The sequence below is a fragment of the Oryzias latipes genome, chromosome 7 (assembly GCF_053564925.1).
Source record: "Oryzias latipes strain Hd-rR chromosome 7, Olatipes_Hd-rR_3.1".
Taxonomy (NCBI): domain Eukaryota; kingdom Metazoa; phylum Chordata; class Actinopteri; order Beloniformes; family Adrianichthyidae; genus Oryzias; species Oryzias latipes.
Window position 1 is genome coordinate 14,946,760 of NC_136243.1, and position 19,174 is coordinate 14,965,933.

General features: G+C 38.0%; 1 protein-coding gene across 1 annotated transcript; it reads left to right on the forward strand.

The window, feature by feature from the left end:
* The first annotated feature begins 14,015 nt into the window (after positions 1 to 14,015).
* On the forward strand, positions 14,016 to 18,945 carry LOC101170678 (uncharacterized). Its single transcript, XM_011477475.4, has 4 exons — positions 14,016 to 14,319; positions 14,412 to 14,508; positions 15,921 to 16,035; positions 16,801 to 18,945. Exons 1-4 carry the CDS (start codon positions 14,118 to 14,120, stop codon positions 18,013 to 18,015), a joined length of 1,629 nt encoding a protein of 542 aa, XP_011475777.1. The 5' UTR covers positions 14,016 to 14,117; the 3' UTR covers positions 18,016 to 18,945.
* Positions 18,946 to 19,174: the final 229 nt, after the last annotated feature.

The window sequence follows — 19,174 nt, forward strand, 5'->3', positions numbered from 1 at the left end:
GTGGCTTGCTGTAATACGTAACACGTCACACCTACAAGCTTTTTCCAATTTTTCCATTTTCTCCTGATTCACAGCAGTTTAAATAAAGAAATACTCAGAAATGCTATTTTCATCTTAATTTTCTTTATATGTATCCTCTGTCATCAGAAAAATGCCACAAGAACGTGTTAAAAACCAAAAAAAAAACCTTTTCATCAGAGTGGATCTTTAAATGCCAGCGCAAGTCATTATGCATTTGTCTCTTTATGGATCTCCACCTGAGCAAAAAGGAGTGTGACCTGCAGGTCGGTGCTCTTTCATTTCCCGACTGAGCTCCACCTTTTTCCTAACATCGCTGTAGCTCTCCACCTTTCAACCCATCACGAGAAAAGATCACACACACACACACACACAAAATAAGAAAAAAAACTCCTTCTGCATCACTAAAATGCAAAACAGGACTTTTTCCAGCCAAAATGTAAATGAAAAATATTATGCATTCATGAGTAAATGGAAGGTGGCAAAGGGAGCCGTTGAGATTTGGCAGTGAAGTTTTTCAAGGGGCCTAAAATGGAAAAGGAGATTGGGGGTGGCTGGGAATAGTTTAAAGCAGGGAGAATAGAAAAATGTTAAAAACAAAAGGAAAAAAAGTGTTTGTTTCATTCCACCGAGACCTTCTCCGACTGTGGAGGAAAACAGGAGCCCAATGCCAGCAGAGCAACGCAATACTGGCAGAATTTAAACAGCGCGCTCATCATTTATTTACTGCTGTGGGGAGATTGTTAGTACATAATACACTGTGAGCAGAAGCAACTTGGAGTTTGCATGTGAGCTCCTGTGTGCATGCGAGGAGGCACCCTCACTTTATTACAGGCCCTGACTGTCAAAGAAAAGGCTGTGATTGACGGGTCGTTACAGATGACCTTTTGGGGGATCCTCATTCACATTCTGGCGGTGTCACAGTGCTTGAAAGCCATCTCAAAGAGGAAATGATGAAATGATGCCACAGAGCAGAACTGAGACTGTGAAGTAACAGAAAGTGAGAGGTGGAAACTCAGCAAAAAACAACTTAAAGGAATACTGGGAACTGAAGACAATATTTTTTGCTTTGTTTTGTTTTTGCAGTAATGCACTGTTTTTATTTTTATTATGCTGTGACATGAGGTTGTCAAAATTCCTGTTCCAGTAAGGGGGAACATAAATTGAGAAAGAAACGTTTTTCAAGAAAAATAAAAGAATTAGTGAGGGTCTTGATGTTTCAATGAGCTATCAATTATTTAAAATGTCTGCTTTAATGAATGTTTTCTAGCTCCAATTCATTCTATGGCTCCATACATTTTCCAAAAACATTTAAAAATTCCCCAAATTACACAATAAACCTCAATAATCTTGCTACCTATTATAAAAAAAAGGAAGTTTTGTGATTTCCACATAATGTCAGGGAGAAAAGAAAAGCATTTTCAGTTCCTAAAACATGCAAATATTTTGAACAGATAAAGGCAAAGCTTGCAGATTAAGAATGTTTCCGACGAAGAGCTTCCGAAATACACATATTCAAAAATATTATAATAGGATCATTTAATCATCCCACCATTATGGAAGAAATCTTAGTTGGATATTATTAAAAAATGTAAATTCTAGTGTTATGTTACCGGTGATAAACAAAAAAAGCTAATTAAAGAAAAACTTTTTCCACAGTCCAGATCATGGACACATCTGGAACGCAGTACTGCCGTTAACCTGCATTCAATTCCCAACATTTACCAACATCACCTTAGGTTTTCCTGATTAAACATCTTTTATGATTGAACCTTTTTCAATTTTCATTTCCTTTAATTGTTTTGACAGCTTCATTTCAGTTTCTGGACCATTGGGAGCCCCCAGTCCCGGCACACCTCTTGTGTTAGAGTGAGATTTGCTGTGTGTGACAGTGTGTGGTTTTTATGACAAAACGCACATATTTTGTTGGTTGCAGCAAACAGAACATGAGTGCGTTCTTTTCTCCAAGGGACTTGAAGAAGAACACTCCGACAGATGGCGGAGTTTATACCAGGCTTATTTATTGAGGGGCCAAAAGTGTGTCAAGAACAAAAAAAAAAAACAAATCTGTAAATTGTAAACGGAAAAGAGGATCTTTTTTTCAAGTTTTTTTCTATTTCCATTGTGACAGATTCATCATCTTTGTTATGTATTTTTTCCATTGTCTGTGCAAATAAAAGCGTTTTTTCCCCTTTCAAATGTCAGGAGTGGCCCCCGCTGTGGTCATCTGCCTTCTCCTCTTAAGACATTGATGTGCTGTGCTTTCAAAGACGGCCATGCCTCTGTTATGACGAGCGGTTACTCTGGTTACTGCAGACGTGCCTTTTTTTAAGAGGGGGCAAGTTTGAATAATGTTCTCTTTGGTTTGGCTTCAACAAAGCCGTTCCAAGCAGTGCATTGACATTCACTGAATATTCCCCCATCTTCCTGCCACTCTCCAGAAACTGCACTGACAGATGTTTATGATCTATTTCACCTTTCCTCCTTGTAGTGCCTCGTTTGAACATCAGCCGGTCATTTGACCACATCCACGTGGTAACATGCTGCAATGTGATTGGCTCATTAGACATTTGTATTAATTTACAGGTTTAAAAATGGGTATTTGTCAGTAATAAATGTTTTTTAAACAAAAGGTGCTTTCATCCGTAAACCATCATTTTTAAAATATTTTATTTTGAAAGGAACTTGTATCTGCTGTCATACGAAATACAATAGATATATAACACTATTACAAAAAAAATATTGTAAATATTTAAAGCTAAACTTTATAATAAAATGCTTTAATGGCCATAAAAACAAAAACAAATGGAGTTTATTTTTCTAAATGTTGAGGTGGGACTTTGTTGCTTTGGTCAGTGAGAAAGGTATTTCTGATTCAATATGTTAAATCAGTTATAAGTGATCATTTCTAACTCAGTGAACCAGTTGCTGAACAATAATTGGAAGCTTTATTTTACTGAAAGAACTGAAAAAGCAAAAAAAAAAAAAAAACAGAGCAGGGCAGATAATTGGGTCTGTCCATCACAAGGGGCTGACAATCATGTGGGGCATGTAAGTCCTCTTAAACAAATTAATGGCCTTCCTCGGTGATGAGGGACATGGAAGCTTATCCCCTGAAGTCAACCCATCAACACCTCACTGGTCCCAACTCCGAACCCTGTGATCCCAAATCTCACATGGCTCCAGCCAGACAAAAGAAGTGATGGAGGGAATAAAGGAGAGGTTTTGTTAGGAAGCGAAGCAAAGGCTGGATAAACACTCTTTCAGATAAAAAGTACGATTCATTAAAGCGTTGACTGAGAGGGTTTTAGGTTGATATCATCTAATAAAGATAAAAATCCAGAAAAAAAGTGGTCTGTAATGACAAAAATGAAAAATTGTGGAATCTGAATGTTAGAAATGCAGGTTAGAACTCTGCAAACAGAAGCATGAATGAAAGTCTGATGCCAGAAAATCCCTACGAGCTTCCCATAAAAACAAAACGCCTGAAAGAAGGACACACAAAGAAAGTAGTGTAGTGGGCGTTGACTTGAATTCTCCAAAAGGGAAAATTGGTTACCACAGAGCCGTGGAGGAGAAGGAGGACGGCTTACTGGGAGTAGCCTAATTAATTTGACTTCAGAGTCTTCATGTCGAACGCCTGAATGATTCTCTACTCCAGAGCCTGCCTCAGCCTGTAGCATAATATTACCCATTAATTCACATAAAACAACATGGGCAGGAATGCTGTTTCGCATTAGCACAACAGGAGGGATGGCAATGCCACAGCAGCTAAACAAGATGTTGAATTAAAACAGCTTCAACCGGTGATAAATGAATTTTTTCAATCGATCGAGTCATTTCAGACACTGCAGGCTTTGCAGCTGTAGTCTCTCTGACTAGTTTGACTTCTGTTTCCTCATTGTGCTCCTTTTTATCATCCATTAGTTCTTAAAATGAAGAGAAACATCTGATTTACTTGGAGATGTGTTTAATACAAGAGATTTTCACCTCTTTGCCCGCTGGGACACAAGCATGCATTCGGAAAAGAAAACATAAAATCCAATTAATTCCACTTCATCCTTCCATCTCCCCCTTTTCTGAGCCTCCATCCCTGGAGGACCTCACCTAATGTGATCCCCGATGGCCGTCCACCGGCTAAATGCTCGCCACAAACCTCCCTTCAGAATGACTCAGACTGCTCTTACTGACAGCTGAGCTTTTACCATGATGAAAACAATTAAGATCTTTCCTCAGATTGCTCTTGTTAGGTGGCTTTATATTGTTCTTCTGGATGGATTAACAACACAAAAAAAACAGACGGAGATTTGTCACATAAGGCGCCTCTTCTCCTTTCAGGATTAGCATACAATAAACAAAACCGATCTCGCCCAGGTGTTGTGAGACATCTGCAGGCGGTGACTCGTCACCTCCCACACACTTCTACTTGTTTGCCTCAGGCTCAGTCAAATCAATATATCATTAGCCAGGTTCTCCACTCACCCCCTGGTCTCCAACCCACTCTACTCTCTGCTCTCCCCCTCACATTTCACAGTATTTCATGCTGTTTTCACTCATCTTTCTCTCCTTGGGCCCCTTCACTCTCCAGCTCTGCTTCTGGTCTTTTGTGGGGTTTTTTTGTGTGCACCTGCTGAAGGTGAGGGAAATAAGTGTAAAAGAGGGGCTTAAAAGCTGGAGAGGGTCAAGGGTGTCAGGGAAGGAGCTGAGACATCAGATAAAAAGAGAGATTGCACGTGAGGGCAGAGAAACGGAGAGAGGTGAGGAGGAAAAAGAGGCGTGCAGGGAAGAAATGGGGAGCTTTGAGGGGGAGGGGACCCTTGCTGGCTGACTGTGAGGGTAAAATGAATGTGTAATTGCAATGTAGTGGCTCAACCTCTGAACAACTGAGTGATGGCAGGAGCAACAGCTCCAACACTTGAGGGTTGGAGGTGGCTGAGGCATCAGGGAAACGGAGGAGACTGTTTCTGTTTGGCCAGATCCTCTTCAGCTACCTAAACCATTTATCACTCATCAAAGATATAGATAAATAGTCACAAATGCATTTTTATTACATTTGTTTCAAACATGTTGTTGATTAGAATGATTAGAATATAATAATAATGATGATCTCCTGCAGTCCAACCTGAGCATCAGAATGAGGAAGAAAGGTGCTGCTGTCACTGCATGTACTTCAGCTCAGACACATTCTGCTTGGATGAACCGTGTTCTCCACACCCAAACACACTCAGTTGCCAGGGACAAGCAGTACTGCTGTGCTCTTACAGCTCGGGGTAAACTCATAAAACAGGTGAGAAAGGAACAACTCAAAGAAAAGAAAGAGAGACAGAAATATATGAATTCAGTCAAGGGGGACTGGCATGACCAAGGCTGGCGCAGATGGAGAAGTCACCTTGAGGCGGAAGAGGAGAGGAGGAGGGAAAGGACCCGGTGGTAATGCCAGCTCATTTTTTTACAGGTCAGAGACTTTAAGTTGATAGAAGGACAAACCCAGGTGTATTTTAAAGAACAAACTGGTGGTTTTAACCATGAAAACTAATAATTCTGAAATACAATAAAACAAGACTTTACTGAATACATTAAGTTCATTGTTTGCAGAGAATATTGCAGGTTGGATCACAGCTGTTGAACTGTAGGGATGTTTTAATATGCATCCTTTAATTTTTATTGAAATGTTGATTTAAGTGAAAGAACAATAGGTGTGTCTGGGTTTGATCATTAAGCAAAACCATAAACGTGTGCCGTTAAAGGAAACTGGGACTAGGCTTAATGAAAAAGATTGACTACTTTTTTTTAAAGTTGCTTAAATTAAATTATTCCTTTGCAATATTTATTTTTTCACAATTAAAGGTCAGCTCTTCTGTCTAGTTTACCACTAACTTAAATCCATACTTCAGGTCAAGACACGTTTCCCTCACTTTGACCACAGTGACACCTGCTGGTGACATCCTGCTACTGTTTAAAAATAAAACAGAATTTTAAAAACTGGTGTATTCTGTAAAACTTAAATTTAAAAAATCTGTAGAAATCTCATCCAAAAATGACCATTTTATTTAGTAACAATGGCTTTTTAACCAGTCCTGTTTGTGCAACTGAATTCTTTTACTTCACAAAAACAATTAAAAATGAATAAGGCGGAATGGAATCTTTCTTCATTAATATGATAATGAGTAGTTGAGCTTATTTGCATTTCATCTCACAAACAAAATGCTGCTTTCTAAATACTCTCTACAGAGACAAGTTTGAACATCAAAAAATAAATAACTCCACTCACATGACCTCAAATTGTCTTGGCCCACATTACAAGCTTCAGATGTAACAAAACCATAAAGATTTGAAAGTTCCTGATAATTTATTCACGGTTGGTCAACCTTTAGCGTTGGCTGTTGGAAAGCAGTGCCCCATATGTGGCAGCATCTAATCAGATCAAAGAAAAAAAAGACATGTTTTATTCTGTTTGCCTGTTTTTATTTGGTTAAACAAGGCAAACCAGCTTTTCCTGTAAAGCACATTTCATTCAAGGAAATCATTTAAAGATGGATCAATCTTATTGCAACAACAACAAAAAAAAGCGTTTTAAATGCAGCAGATAGGTTGTCATTGATGTAGTATGTCAGTGTGCATTTTTAGACCAAAATGAGGGGATGTTTAAGATCATGAGGAAATCAGTTCTACCTGCGTGCAGCAGTAGCTGTGCTATTATTTAGTGAGTGTGTAATTGGATTTTCTATTTGCAATTTATCTTGAAGTATATTAATTAGTGAGGCCATCACTTGTTTTTTTTAAAAAAGACCTCAGAAATAGAAAAAACAACAATAAAACGCTTGACAGTGATTGAAGTGCAGCTGATTCGAGTTCTTTAACAAAATCTGGGTTCTTCGGCAGAAAAGCAAAACTTTGACATCAGTCAGGTCTCCATAGATATGTTGACAAAAGAGGTAAAAAGAAAGAATGAGGAACGGAAACGCAGGGGCTCTAATCACTAATTAATAATGAATGGAGGATAATAATATGGAGAGCAGCAATGTTAGCTCATTGGAAGAGGTTTCTTTGGCTACACAGCAGCCAGGATGTGTGTGAGTGAAATTTGAATTTTCATTCAAATGTTGGGAAATAAATGAGTGAATCGTGTTCAGATCTTTTCCAGGTTTTCTTTGTGGGTTACTCATGCAACACATCGCATTCTTTTGTGTTAAGTGACAAACAACTTTGTTTGCATCTTCTGGTTTAATGCAGACTCCTTTAATGCAGTCCTCCATTCCTTATTCACCTGATCAAAGAGAAACTTTTTTATGTCATGTTAACATGACAAGACAATAGAAACTTAACAGTAGCCAAAATCAGCCAATCTATGTCGACCTAGTTTAAAACCAAAATAAAAGCGTCACACGTGTTTTCAAATAAAACAGTTGGAGTGTGAATGTTTCTGCGATATCTGCAATGACAGTGCAGAACAAAAGCAGCTGCAGAAGTGAGAGCGGGAAAAGTCATAAATGAAGAGAGTCCCGGGGGATTTTCCACAATCAGAAAGTACCAGCCGAGACATAATGTGCTCCTCGAATGCACCCAAGATAGCCCAGGAAATATTAACATACATATGGAGTCATTACAAGCTACAGCAGAGACAGGTACAGCTCCCCGGGAACAGGGCTCTGTCCTAATTACTGCGTCCTCTGTGTGGTTTGTTAACGGCCCTGCTGTGTGATGAAACTGTCAGGGGTGGCACTGCAGAGAAACTCTTCTGCTGGAGTGCCGTACTTTTAAACTACCATCAGTCATGTAAGGAAGTAAGAAACAGGTGAGTACATTTAATATAAATCAATGAATAATTGAGTTATTTGTTGAACAACAATAAGAATTATGTAAACATTTCAAATTGTGAAGCTACTTTGGGACGCAAAAAAGAATTCAGTTTATTTCCTTCTCTGCCCTACTTTACAGATTTATTCTGTTTAACTTTGAAAGCAGCAACAGAAGAAAGTTACCTCTTAGTACTTTAGTTATTTAAATTGGAACATTAAGATACGTTATGTAAACTTTAAGTAAATGTTGTTTCTTAGGTTTAATGTTGTTGTTTTATTTACAATCCACGCTTTTGGTTCTTTGGCAAACTACTCAACTTAAGATTGTTATTCAGAAATGAATACAGCGTAGTTGAGGTCTGGACCACATCCATCCTCTCAGCTCCCAAATTCCACAGGAAGTCTTCTGGGTTGACTGAAGTTATCTTGGCGAACAGATTTAGGTTGTAGACTGTAAAGATCTACTGGTTGCAGAATGACATCTCAGTGTCTTTCAGAATGGCTACATGAGATCTGCTCGAGACTGTCTGAGCGGGAAGCCTTCAGCCAGAAAATCTTTCAAACGAAAGTTCTGACATCGAAAAAGACTTTTAGGGTGTCGTCCTTTTGGAATCCTCTCTTTGTGACCTCTGTCTGAAAGCTTGGCCTTGTTTTTTAAAGGAAGGCTCTAGATCTAAACCTGTCTTATATTATATTTATTTGGCTTATATTATATTTATTAGTATTTATTATACTTTATCTATTCATACTTTGTGTTCATGTTTGTTGAAGGTTGATGTTTTTTTCCCCATCATTTAAATCTACTTTTAGTGATTGTACATGTCCACAAGCTCTTGTTGTTGTTTTTCATCTTTATTGTCACCTTTTACACATCTTTTTACTTTGTTTTTAAATTCAGTGATGTCCTCAGAGGGATCCTCCACACCAGGGACTAAGCCTGCTCCCAGAACAGGATCTTTGCTGTGGGATATTTTGGGTCTGGCTGCTTGCTTAGATCGGGGAGGTGTGAACAGTTTCCCAAAAACACAAATTCCTCACTTCAGCATCAAGTCAGATTTCTAACAGTATTTCCGTTTTTTTTTTCTATTTCTATTTTATTATGTGAAGTGTGTGAGAGTCAGTGGGGGTTAAGAGGATTGTGTGTGTTTTATCTTTTTTTTCTATTTTAAGTGTGAAGATTTTTTCTTTTCCTTCTTTAAGATTTTTTGAAGAAAAAAAATTCTGTAAAGCCCTTTGCCTTACTAAAATGTTAAAACTGTTTAATAAATAAAGTGTTATTTCATTTCATTCAGTGAGGCGACATTACTGAAGATCAACAAATCCTACTATTTGGATTAGTAGAGCAGCAGCTTGAAGTAGCATAAAAATTTCAGAAGCTCATTTGGAGTCAGTGAGAAATGTTTTTTTTTCCATTAGCAGAGAGGATTTGGCCTTTTTCATGGGAGCTTTGCTGCATGCTCCTTTCAAATATTGCACCATTTAAACAGAAATTTGCAACAATATAATATTTATTGACAAGAAACATTCTTACAACAACAAAGAATAAAACTACTAATGGTGGATGTCTTTTATCTTTGTGCCAATTTCACATTTAGGTGCTGTTTGAGACAGAGTTTTTCAATTTTGTGAAGGACAACAGTTTTTTTTAATGATTCCATCTAGCAAAAAAAAAAAAACTACATTATTTTTAGTATTGCCTCATTTTCCATCTACAAACAAGTAAAACCCCCTTAAGTCCCACTCGAAACACATTTGATCTCCTGTAAAAGTGTTCTCAGTGGTCTTTTAATTATGACTATGCCGTTTTTAGCCTAAATCAAAAAACCAGTGTCGTTTTCTTTAACATAGTTTTTACAGTAGTTCATTAGAAATGCCCCTCTGAGTCGTGGGAGGGACAGTTAGTGTGGAGCAAGCCTGACCACACATCCCATCATCCTTTTACATGTTTTCTCGTTAGCTTACAACCCCTCACAACCCCAACCAAACATTACAGGTGCAACAAACATGCTGAACACATTGAGTATATTCAGATGTAAAGATTTTAGCCAGATGCCAGCATAGGATGAGAAATGCAAAGATGTACATGGTACCAGTCACCTACAAGGCAAACCATCCGAATGAAGCGGAGCAGGGGGCTTGAGATCTGCCAATTGCATTTTCTGGGTTACAAAGAATATCTCTTTTGTTTCTCTTTCAGCTTTTCCCATCAGGGGTCGCCACAGCGAACGAGTCACATGGTAAACCTGGCAATGTTTTACGCCGAATGCCGAAGTGGGTGCCTATCGAAGTGGGTCTTTACTTCGAAGGGTTGCCTGTCAACAGCCAGCAGGGGGCGAAAGTGTACTGTTTGTTTTAATGTTTGGACCATTTTCACACTTGCTCAAAAAATACATTTTTAAAAATTATTGCACTTTTTACTATGTTTCATAAGGAAATTTGTTTGTATTTAAATTCAATAAACTTTATGAAGAGTATATAACTAGGACAATTTTTACTTTTGTTAAAGACAATCAGTTTTATTAAAACCCACAGTGTTTAAAGTTTTTTTCATTTTATCTAATTTTGGGTTTTTTCCTTTTCTTATTTCCTTTTTTGATAATGCAACTAATTTGTTTGTTCTAAATGTTCTAACTGCTTTATATTTAGGTGTAAGTTTTTTTCTTATTAACCCAATGACCCCAAAAGGGATGTAGTGGATTAAGAAACTGAATGGATGTTCCTGAGTTACCATTTCTAGAGTTCATTAAAAACTTTGCCTTGTGTTGTTCATTATTGGAAAGAATTTGTAGGTGATGCATCCTGGAAAAAGGGTCTGGCTTTTAAGAAAGAAAAGGCATTTCTTCTAACATTTAACATAGATTTTACCCTGCAAAAATGTATTTACTGTATTTAAGATTTAAGCCCACATTGACATAATGTGTACCTTTTGAAAACTTTCACCTAAAACAGTTACTCATTTATTTTAGCTTTGCTCCATCTTTTTGGCAAATTTTCTGTGATTTCTTTACTACACTCTCCTTTTCTCTGCTTAGGAAACGTGTATTGTTTGGCTCCTGCGCGTTCTTTAGGTCCACTCATAAGAATCTTTTATGTCTTCCAAAAACTCCTTTTAAAACTAGGGGAGACCTGGCTTTTTAGGCAGTTGCTCCCCACATTTGGAATGACCTCCCTCTGTCTCTGTACCAGATTGACTCAGTTGAGCGTTTTAAAACTCCAGTTAAGACGTTTTCATTAAGGAGAGCTTTCAGCTGAATTTTACTTGTTTTCACTTTTGTTTGACTTATATGCCTAAGAGTGTTATATAGGGTTTTACCTGCTTTATGCCATTCTGATTTGATTTGATTTGATGGATTTGATTTGATTTATTGATTTATTTCAAGCATTGTAGTCAAAGCAATAAAGAATGTACACAGATTTTTCAAACTCAGAAATTATTAAATGCATGGATTAAAAAAACAGAAACTAAAACAAAAAAAGACACTTTAATTACATTTGCTTATCTAATTATCATAAACTAAAGTTTTTTCTCTGATTTTATATTGTTTTAACTTTGTGAAGCACTTTGTGGGATGATCTGAGAAAGGTTCTGTGTAAGTAAAGATTTAATTACTTACTAACTTAATACTTAATATTCAGCATAATCATTTTCAAGCCACTAACCATTAGAGTATATATTAAATGTTAATAAACAAACCTCCTAAAGATAACAGTATTTTTTAATTAAAAATGTCAAATGCACTGTTCCACATTTTTATGCACAACAGTGTTTCAAGACATTTTATAATTTCAAAAGAACAGAAAATGGTCATTTGTTGAATTTGCTGCAGTAGGAGGTCATATTTACTGAAATCAAAAGCTATTTGTGAAAGAAATGGGTTTAATTTTTTTATCATTGTTTAAATGCTGTAGTTTACAGATGACTTTTTTACCTTTTCAGCAACAGTTCTGTGTTTTATTGCCCACTTCTTACCCAAACTAAGATGATGGGGTTTTACAACACACTGTTAGCAGATAAGGAAGGGTGCTGATTGAACTGAAATATGCCCAAAAGGTTCAATATAATACACCCATAATGGACTTTTTAACTTAGTTTCTCTGCTTGTAAATTGTAACCTCCCACTTGTATTCTCAATAAAAGGAGCACGGAGAGCAGCAGTCCTTTGAGAGAAAAAGGGTGATAGCAATCCTCCATCACACTTGTTTCCTCCCTTGTACACAAGAAACGTTGCTTGTTGGTGTGGTCTCTTATTGTGTTTGTCTTTATTGATGCATTTATCTGACACTATTCCAATCAAAAACATCTTAATTGGTCAAATTACATTTTAAAATAAGACTCCTTATTTTGTAGCAGTTTCACAATTCTTGTATCCATCGAACTTGTTAGTTTTTGGGGAGTTTCTGTTTGAATTGTTTTGCAGGATGTCAGAATAGCCTCCCAGATCTGCTGTTGGATGTGAACTGCCTCTCACCCTCATAAATATTTTACTTGAGGATGCTCCAACGGTTCTCAATGGGGTTGAGGTCACTGTATGTAGAGATGTGACGTCACCCATAGAAAACGCCTTGCCTCCAACTCCAGCAAAATGAAGGAAAATCAGTCGCCATTTTTCCTTTGATACAGGCGCCGCCATTTGGAGCCAGTCAACAGTGATTAGTCTGAGGCGGTCTGAGTCATCGTTTCTATTGCAACTACTGTTGCCAAGCATGAGTGAGCTTGTTCAAAGTCCACACGCTTAGACTGAAAGTAGCTAGGGAAAATCTGTCAATCAAAAATTTGTGGTGGGAGCCAATGGGCACCACATGCTTTTACCGAGGCATCTGATTGGTCACTTTATAACTTGAAGATAAAGAGAAAAAATTCCATAAAAGAAAAGTCATGATTAGCAAGAAGATGTTTTAAAGATGTATCAGAGCAAGACTTATACTGACCAATAGAATGACTGAGTAATAGCTGTTTGTTTCTCTATATAAGTCTATGGGTTTTGGCTTCTTGGAGCCAGCAAGTACTTCCTGTTTGGACCATGAGGGAGGAGGGGTCAGTATGTCCAGTTCATATTTACAGTAAATGGTTGAGGTGAGGGGAGGATGGGGGCCAGACCACCAGTTTGTCTATTTTTATGCTCACAGCAGCCAATGATACAGCATGAGATGGCGCATTGTCCTGCATGAAGATGATTTTGTTATGGAAAGCACAGATCTTCTTTTTCTAACATAGAGGGAAGTCATCAGTCAGATCCCCCTATCCCGATCACAATGTTGTTTAGTTTGAAATACAAGCCCATTTCAACCAAAAACACACACAGGCGGAGGCTGGTTCACCCGCCACACCCAAAGAAAAATGAAGCAAGTCCAGTGTAGTGAAAAATACTTTGAGCTGTACATAGGTTGAAACTAAACAGCTACTACACATGAGAAGGTACCAAGAAAGAGAAAACAACACTTCAGGACAGGTACTGCTTTTTTTCTCTTATTTAAAAGACAAAGGACACTCAATGGAAGACCAAACTGTAAAAATCATTGACAGAGAAGACATGTGTCTCCTATTTACCATGCTGCCATTTCAGTAGATCCAAAGAAGATCCAAATTCCCGCACAACCACACCCATTGACCCTGTGATGGGGATAGGGGCTTCCAAAAGGAGAGGCTTTCATTCTAGTTTCTCGTCTTTGTTTCCCAATAATGAGCCATAAGCGTGCAGGAATGGGGGTTGAAATGAAAAATATCTAAGCAAAAACGACACAGCTGTCAAAAATATATGTTCCCAAAATTCCCAAAACTTTCATTAAGCATCATATTTGGCATCATATTCGAAAATAAATTGGAAGAAATCTACGGTAATTCAGCGAAAACTTAAGTGCCTTGCTAAATTTAACATGCAAAAATAAAAATAAATGACGACCTCTTCCTATTTATTTTATTCAAAAATGAATTCAAAGTACACCTGGAAAAACTAAACCTCATTAGGAACCAAAAAGAAAAACAATATAGATTGAAAACTTCCCTTTTTGTTTCTATGGATGTGAGGAACAAATAAACTTATTTTTTCTTCCTCTCCCTCTCAGTTTTACTTTTATTTTGTTTTGTTTTTGTTGTACACTCTTTGTTTGTACACTTGTCTGATTTATGATGTCAAGCTATGTTTTGTCATCCCCCCCAAAAAAGAAGTTCCCAAAACAAACTCAATTGCATGACGTCATCGTCGAGACTGCGCGCGCATGTTTACCACGGAAGTAAACTTTCTTCCATGACTTTTTCTTTTGCTAACCCTAAGAGCGTTTCGTTGTAAAGTAAACAAGAAAATGGCGCTCATTTGCTGCATAAATGGTTGTAAAAATCGGTACTCGCCAGGCAGTCATATCAAGTTTTATAGAATACCATCCGGGTCTCGAGTGTTTCAAGCCGAAAGACGGCAATTGTGGTTAGATGCTATCCAAAAAGCGAACGGCAGCACCAAGAAGCTAAACCAGCAGAGTCGGATTTGTGGCGCTCATTTTATCTCTGGTAGGTTTAACACAACAGGTTTGAATGCAAACGGGATAATTGTTTTGGTAAATGAAATTGAAACTTTAATTTTGTTCGTGCCTGTTTTGCAGGAGAAGCGTCCCCTGACTACGACATGCCTGACTATGTGCCCACTGTGTTTACATGCACAAAGCAGAGGCCGAACTCAAAGAAAAAAAGAGTGGAATGGTAAGACACGTGCCTGCCTCAGCTTAGATCTTGCACATAAGGCTTAAAAAAATAAATACCTGCAAATGTTTTAGGTATGCAGTACTCTCATGATGCTCCTTTGTCCTTTTCGCAACTACTTTAAAGGACTGTCTGAATTGCAAAAAGGTGTGTCTCTCAATTATAAATATATATATTATCCAGATTAAAGGTGAATGGAAAAAAAAAGATTCATCAAATCCAGTTGTTAAGATTTCTTCTCTTTTAAACCATGTCCTTGAGGATTTTTGTTTAAAGCAAAAAACAGTTTATTTTAGTGAGAACTTGCTAATTTATAAAGGATCAGTCTGTTTTGTTTGTTAGTTTAAAGTACTGACAAGGCCTGTACAATAAATCACACATTTATCGTCACCTTAATCTCAGCCTCTGTGATAAACTCATCTCAAAAGATAAAGTGCAATAAAGAGTCACCTTAAATGTTCATGCTAAACCTATTTCATGGCAGCTTGCCGTATCAAAAGGAGACCCTTTATCCCAGATGCCCTCCTCCTAGTTATGTTGACTTTTATTTAAATAAAACTATTGCAGTTCAATGGAAATGATGGAGTGTTTTTTTTTTCATGTATCGCAAGTTTTCCTGTTAATGTGCAGCTCTATTACTGAATATGTAAAAGTGATTTCATAATCAATCAGGAAAAAAATGAAACAAAACAATATTTCTTTTGGGAAAAACCTAGTTTTGAAGGGTTCTTTATTTAATTTTTTGTTGTTTTGGTTTGTATATTTAAGAAGACGTGTCCCAAGCCCGGTTGCTTTGAGAGGGTTGCGTCAGGAAGGGCATCCGGCGTAAAACATTGCCAAGTTTACCGTGCGACTCGTTCGCTGTGGCGACCCTTGATGGGAAAAGCCGAAAGGGAAACAACAACATATTTAAGAAGACATCACATAGAATATTTAATATTTCAAGTTTCTTAACAAAGGCTACCTTTCTATGACGTCAAACTAAATGTTATACAATTGGTAAACTAGTGGAATATTTTGGGCTGTCTAAAAATTTTTTTGATAAATAAAACATTTTACCTCTGAATGTAAGTGGGGAAAAAAAGATTGTATGTAAAGGACTTAAGAATTAACAACTATAATCTTGTTATTTTGTTTTTTAACTACTCTTTAAAATCCATTGATTTGCATTCTTAGATCAACAAGTAGAAATTTCAGAAATATAAATAAGGATGTTTTTTTACTGCTTTGGTAGCTGCATACAAGTGCCTACATGGTTGAGGAAAACACGAAAACATGATTTTGTGTGGATTTTGGACTAGATATTTCTGTCTGTTTTGTTTTTAATGGCCCAGGCTTCAGTCCTTGTGCTTATGAGCCTTTTTTTATGTTACTGTTGTTTATTGTCCTTTGTTTCTTTTTGTTTTTTGAAGGATTTACCGCTCCAGAAAAAAACGCCGCCGTCGGGCCAATGCAGGGACGGAGAGTACAAGTTTTTCTGGACAAAACACCCCTGAAAAGGCGCCACCATCCCCAATAGTGCAAGAGGTAACGCTCACCAATTTCTGTTGTTTTTAGACTTGGGTTATCCACTGTTGAAGTATCACTCCTATCAGCTTTTGATCTAAAGTAATCCAAAGGGTTCCCAGTTGTCTTTTAATTATGTTTTATCGTTTTGAGCCCCCCAAAAAGTGTCTTTTTCTAGAACATGGTTTCTGTACAGCAGCGATGGTTCATTAGAAATTCACCTCTGAGTTGTGGGCGGGACCGTTGGCGCGGAGCAAGCCTGCCTACCCTCCCTTCCCGTCACAAATAACTTAGTGTCATCTGTTTACACTCTCTCCCGCTAGCTTATAGCCCATCACACCCCCTATCTAACCTTACCGGTGTAACAAAATAGGCGAATAATTTTGAAGCTATCCAGTCGTACAGTTTTGATCCGGATACCAGCTCAGACGAGCAAAACAAAGACGTACATGGATCTATTGGTCTGCAAGTGGATGCATCAGAATGGAGTGGAGCAGGAAGACTGGGGCCCACTCAGCACATTTTTTCCGTACTGCATGTTTTTATGTGCTCCTGATTTGAATGATTTGAATAAAGAAATACTCGTACTTTAAGCTTAATTTTCTTAATCTATGTTCTCTGTCATTAGGAAAATGCCTAAGTGCATGTTAAAAACAGCATTTTCATCGGCGTGGGTCTTTAGGACCAGTATTTGTAAAACTTATGCCGGAATTTACTCAATACCTGAACTTTGTGTATCATATCTTATATTTTCCTTAGTGAGTTTTTTACGCTTTTGTCTTCTAGGAGGTGGAATTGCAGACTGAAGAGATTTTGACTGAAACAGTTTGCCTGCAAACAGCATCAAACCTAAACACTGTATCACCATCACCAATGGAATCCGTACCACAGGGAATGAGTCCTGTTGTCATCCTTAAGTCCATTCTGTCACCAGCAGGTGGCTTTTTCTGTGATCTATGCCATCAGACCTTCCACAATGTATCAGAGCTCATAAACCACCACCGGCTGCACCACGTACAGCTGTCTTCTGGCACAGTTGAAGCACCTATGTCAGCTGTAGCCTCAGGAAACTTGGAGGTACTTGTGACAACTGGAGCTATGGAAACCAGTAAGACACCTGCGACAGGTGAAGTCACAGAAAACAGGGAGGCGCCTGCTGTAGAAGCCCCGTCTATTATCACAGATGAGCCGTCCTTTCCATGTAACATGTGCGATCGGTCATTCACTACAAGTCAGAACCTGAAGCGTCACAAACTGCTGCATGTTAAAGATGGCAGAAAGTGCCCCAAGTGCAGTGCTCTTTTCTGCCGACGCCACAACCACATTCCCTTTCAGCCCCGGGTAGTTCCTGTTATGGAGTCTGAGGAGGATTCCCTTTCTGAGGAAGAGGAGGAGGTGGAGGAGCAGAAGGGGAGAGAGGAGGAGAAGGATATGAAGGATGAGGAGGGGGAACAGGAGGAGCAGGAACATTTAGATTGCAGCTCAACTGCAGAAAATATTCAGCCAAATAAGGTGGAGCCAAATAAAGCTGAAGAAAAGATCAGTCAGATCTCATCAGTACTTCAGCCTCAACGCAATGTTCCTGTCATTTGTGTTTTGTCTTTACCCAGAATTGCACAAATTGTCCCAAAGCTCCCCATCTTGCAAATCAAAACACCTGTCCTGACATCAGCAAAAACGCCTGCTCTGCCCCGCCCATCTTCTCCAACAAACTTGAATAAATCCGTGGTGCCAAAAATGAATCCCAGTAGTCTTCCTGATGTACATCCAGAACTGCCCCCATCTCTGGGGCTCTTTTCACCTCACCGCCTCACCTCCTCTCTGCTTGAAGTTAAAAGAAATTATGATTATATTCTGAACAGACCAAAAAAAACACAGGATCCTGTTGTAAAGAAGCCCAGTGAGACTTTCCTCATTTTTCCGGGTCAGCAGAAACCTGTTCAAGAAACCGCTCAAGTCAAAAGAGAAAAAATTGCTTTTGATATCGAGATCATCCTGTAAGATTTGGCATTCCTGTGCTTTTACTGTGGTGTAATAATCAGAATGAGCTGTTTGCTTTAACTGAAACAACTGTTGCGTTATTACTCCTGGTCTCCTGTTTGCTTTCAGGACTGAGGCATTATATTGTACAGTTTCTTCCAGTTTTATGAAATATCCTTTTTATTTTTTATTTCGTGTATCTTATCAATGCACAGTCCTGTGGCTCAGTATTGTGACAAATGTGAAAAAGTGCCCCTTATCTCAGTTCTGCAAATAACTTTATATTTGCACCATTAGTTTGTTGCTGCTTAGTTAATAATGTAAACTAGATAATCTAGACTGCTGACATTTAAAAATCTACCTCAGTTACCGGAACACAAAAGCTCCAACTTTAAGCTACAATACTTGCAGTGTTGCTTTGCCATATTTTCACCAAACCTGCCATGAATATACTAATTTTTATTTTTCTTAAGTGATAAAACATTGTGGCATTTTGAGTGAAGGATTTCAGACTCAAAGAAATGTGTATTCTCCAACAACCATAAATCGTCAGCTTCAGATCAGTTTGGTCTGTGCTGAGGTGAGTGTTTTGTGTAACATTTTCAAATTAAGCTGCAAAAATCAATGCCTGATTTTTTTGTTTGTTTACATTAGAGAATTTCCTTTAAAGTAGGCATTTTAAGTGGTTCAAGGAATGATTTGCTACGTCTGTATTGTGTCGGCTTTTCGTCATGTCCACTCTCTAAACAATATGAATGTTGGATTTGCAGAACAGAACCTGACATAATTCCTGATGAAGATATGGATGATTAGGAGGATTTGCTGTAAAAACATAGGAAGTTTTACTTTTGGACTACAATAGAAGATAAAGTAAAGTGTCTAATGTAATATAAATTTAGAGCAACTGTTTAGATGATGTGTTTTCAAATAAACCATCTTTCTTATACTGCATTTCAGTTTTGTTTTTTTCCTTTTGGCACTTGTAACATCTGGTGATAAATTTGTTTTCCTAAACAGAGGCCTACACATTTCTGGCAGAGCTTGCAGGATTGTTGGTTTGACCTCATAAATCCTGTTCTTGTTCTCCAGAATGTCCTGTATTACATCACAGCTGGTCTCAGATTCAGCTGCTTAAGTTAATTATTGTGCAATGACAGCATCACTAATTTTTACACTCCTT

Excerpts from the sequence above, each read along its gene's own strand:
- LOC101170678 (XM_011477475.4), top strand. The coding sequence starts at position 14,118 with ATGGCGCTCATTTGCTGCATAAATGGTTGTAAAAATCGGTACTCGCCA. Across the intron at positions 14,509-15,920 it reads AAGAAAAAAAGAGTGGAATG|GATTTACCGCTCCAGAAAAA; the intron begins GTAAGACACGTG and ends TGTTTTTTGAAG. Across the intron at positions 16,036-16,800 it reads CATCCCCAATAGTGCAAGAG|GAGGTGGAATTGCAGACTGA; the intron begins GTAACGCTCACC and ends TTTGTCTTCTAG.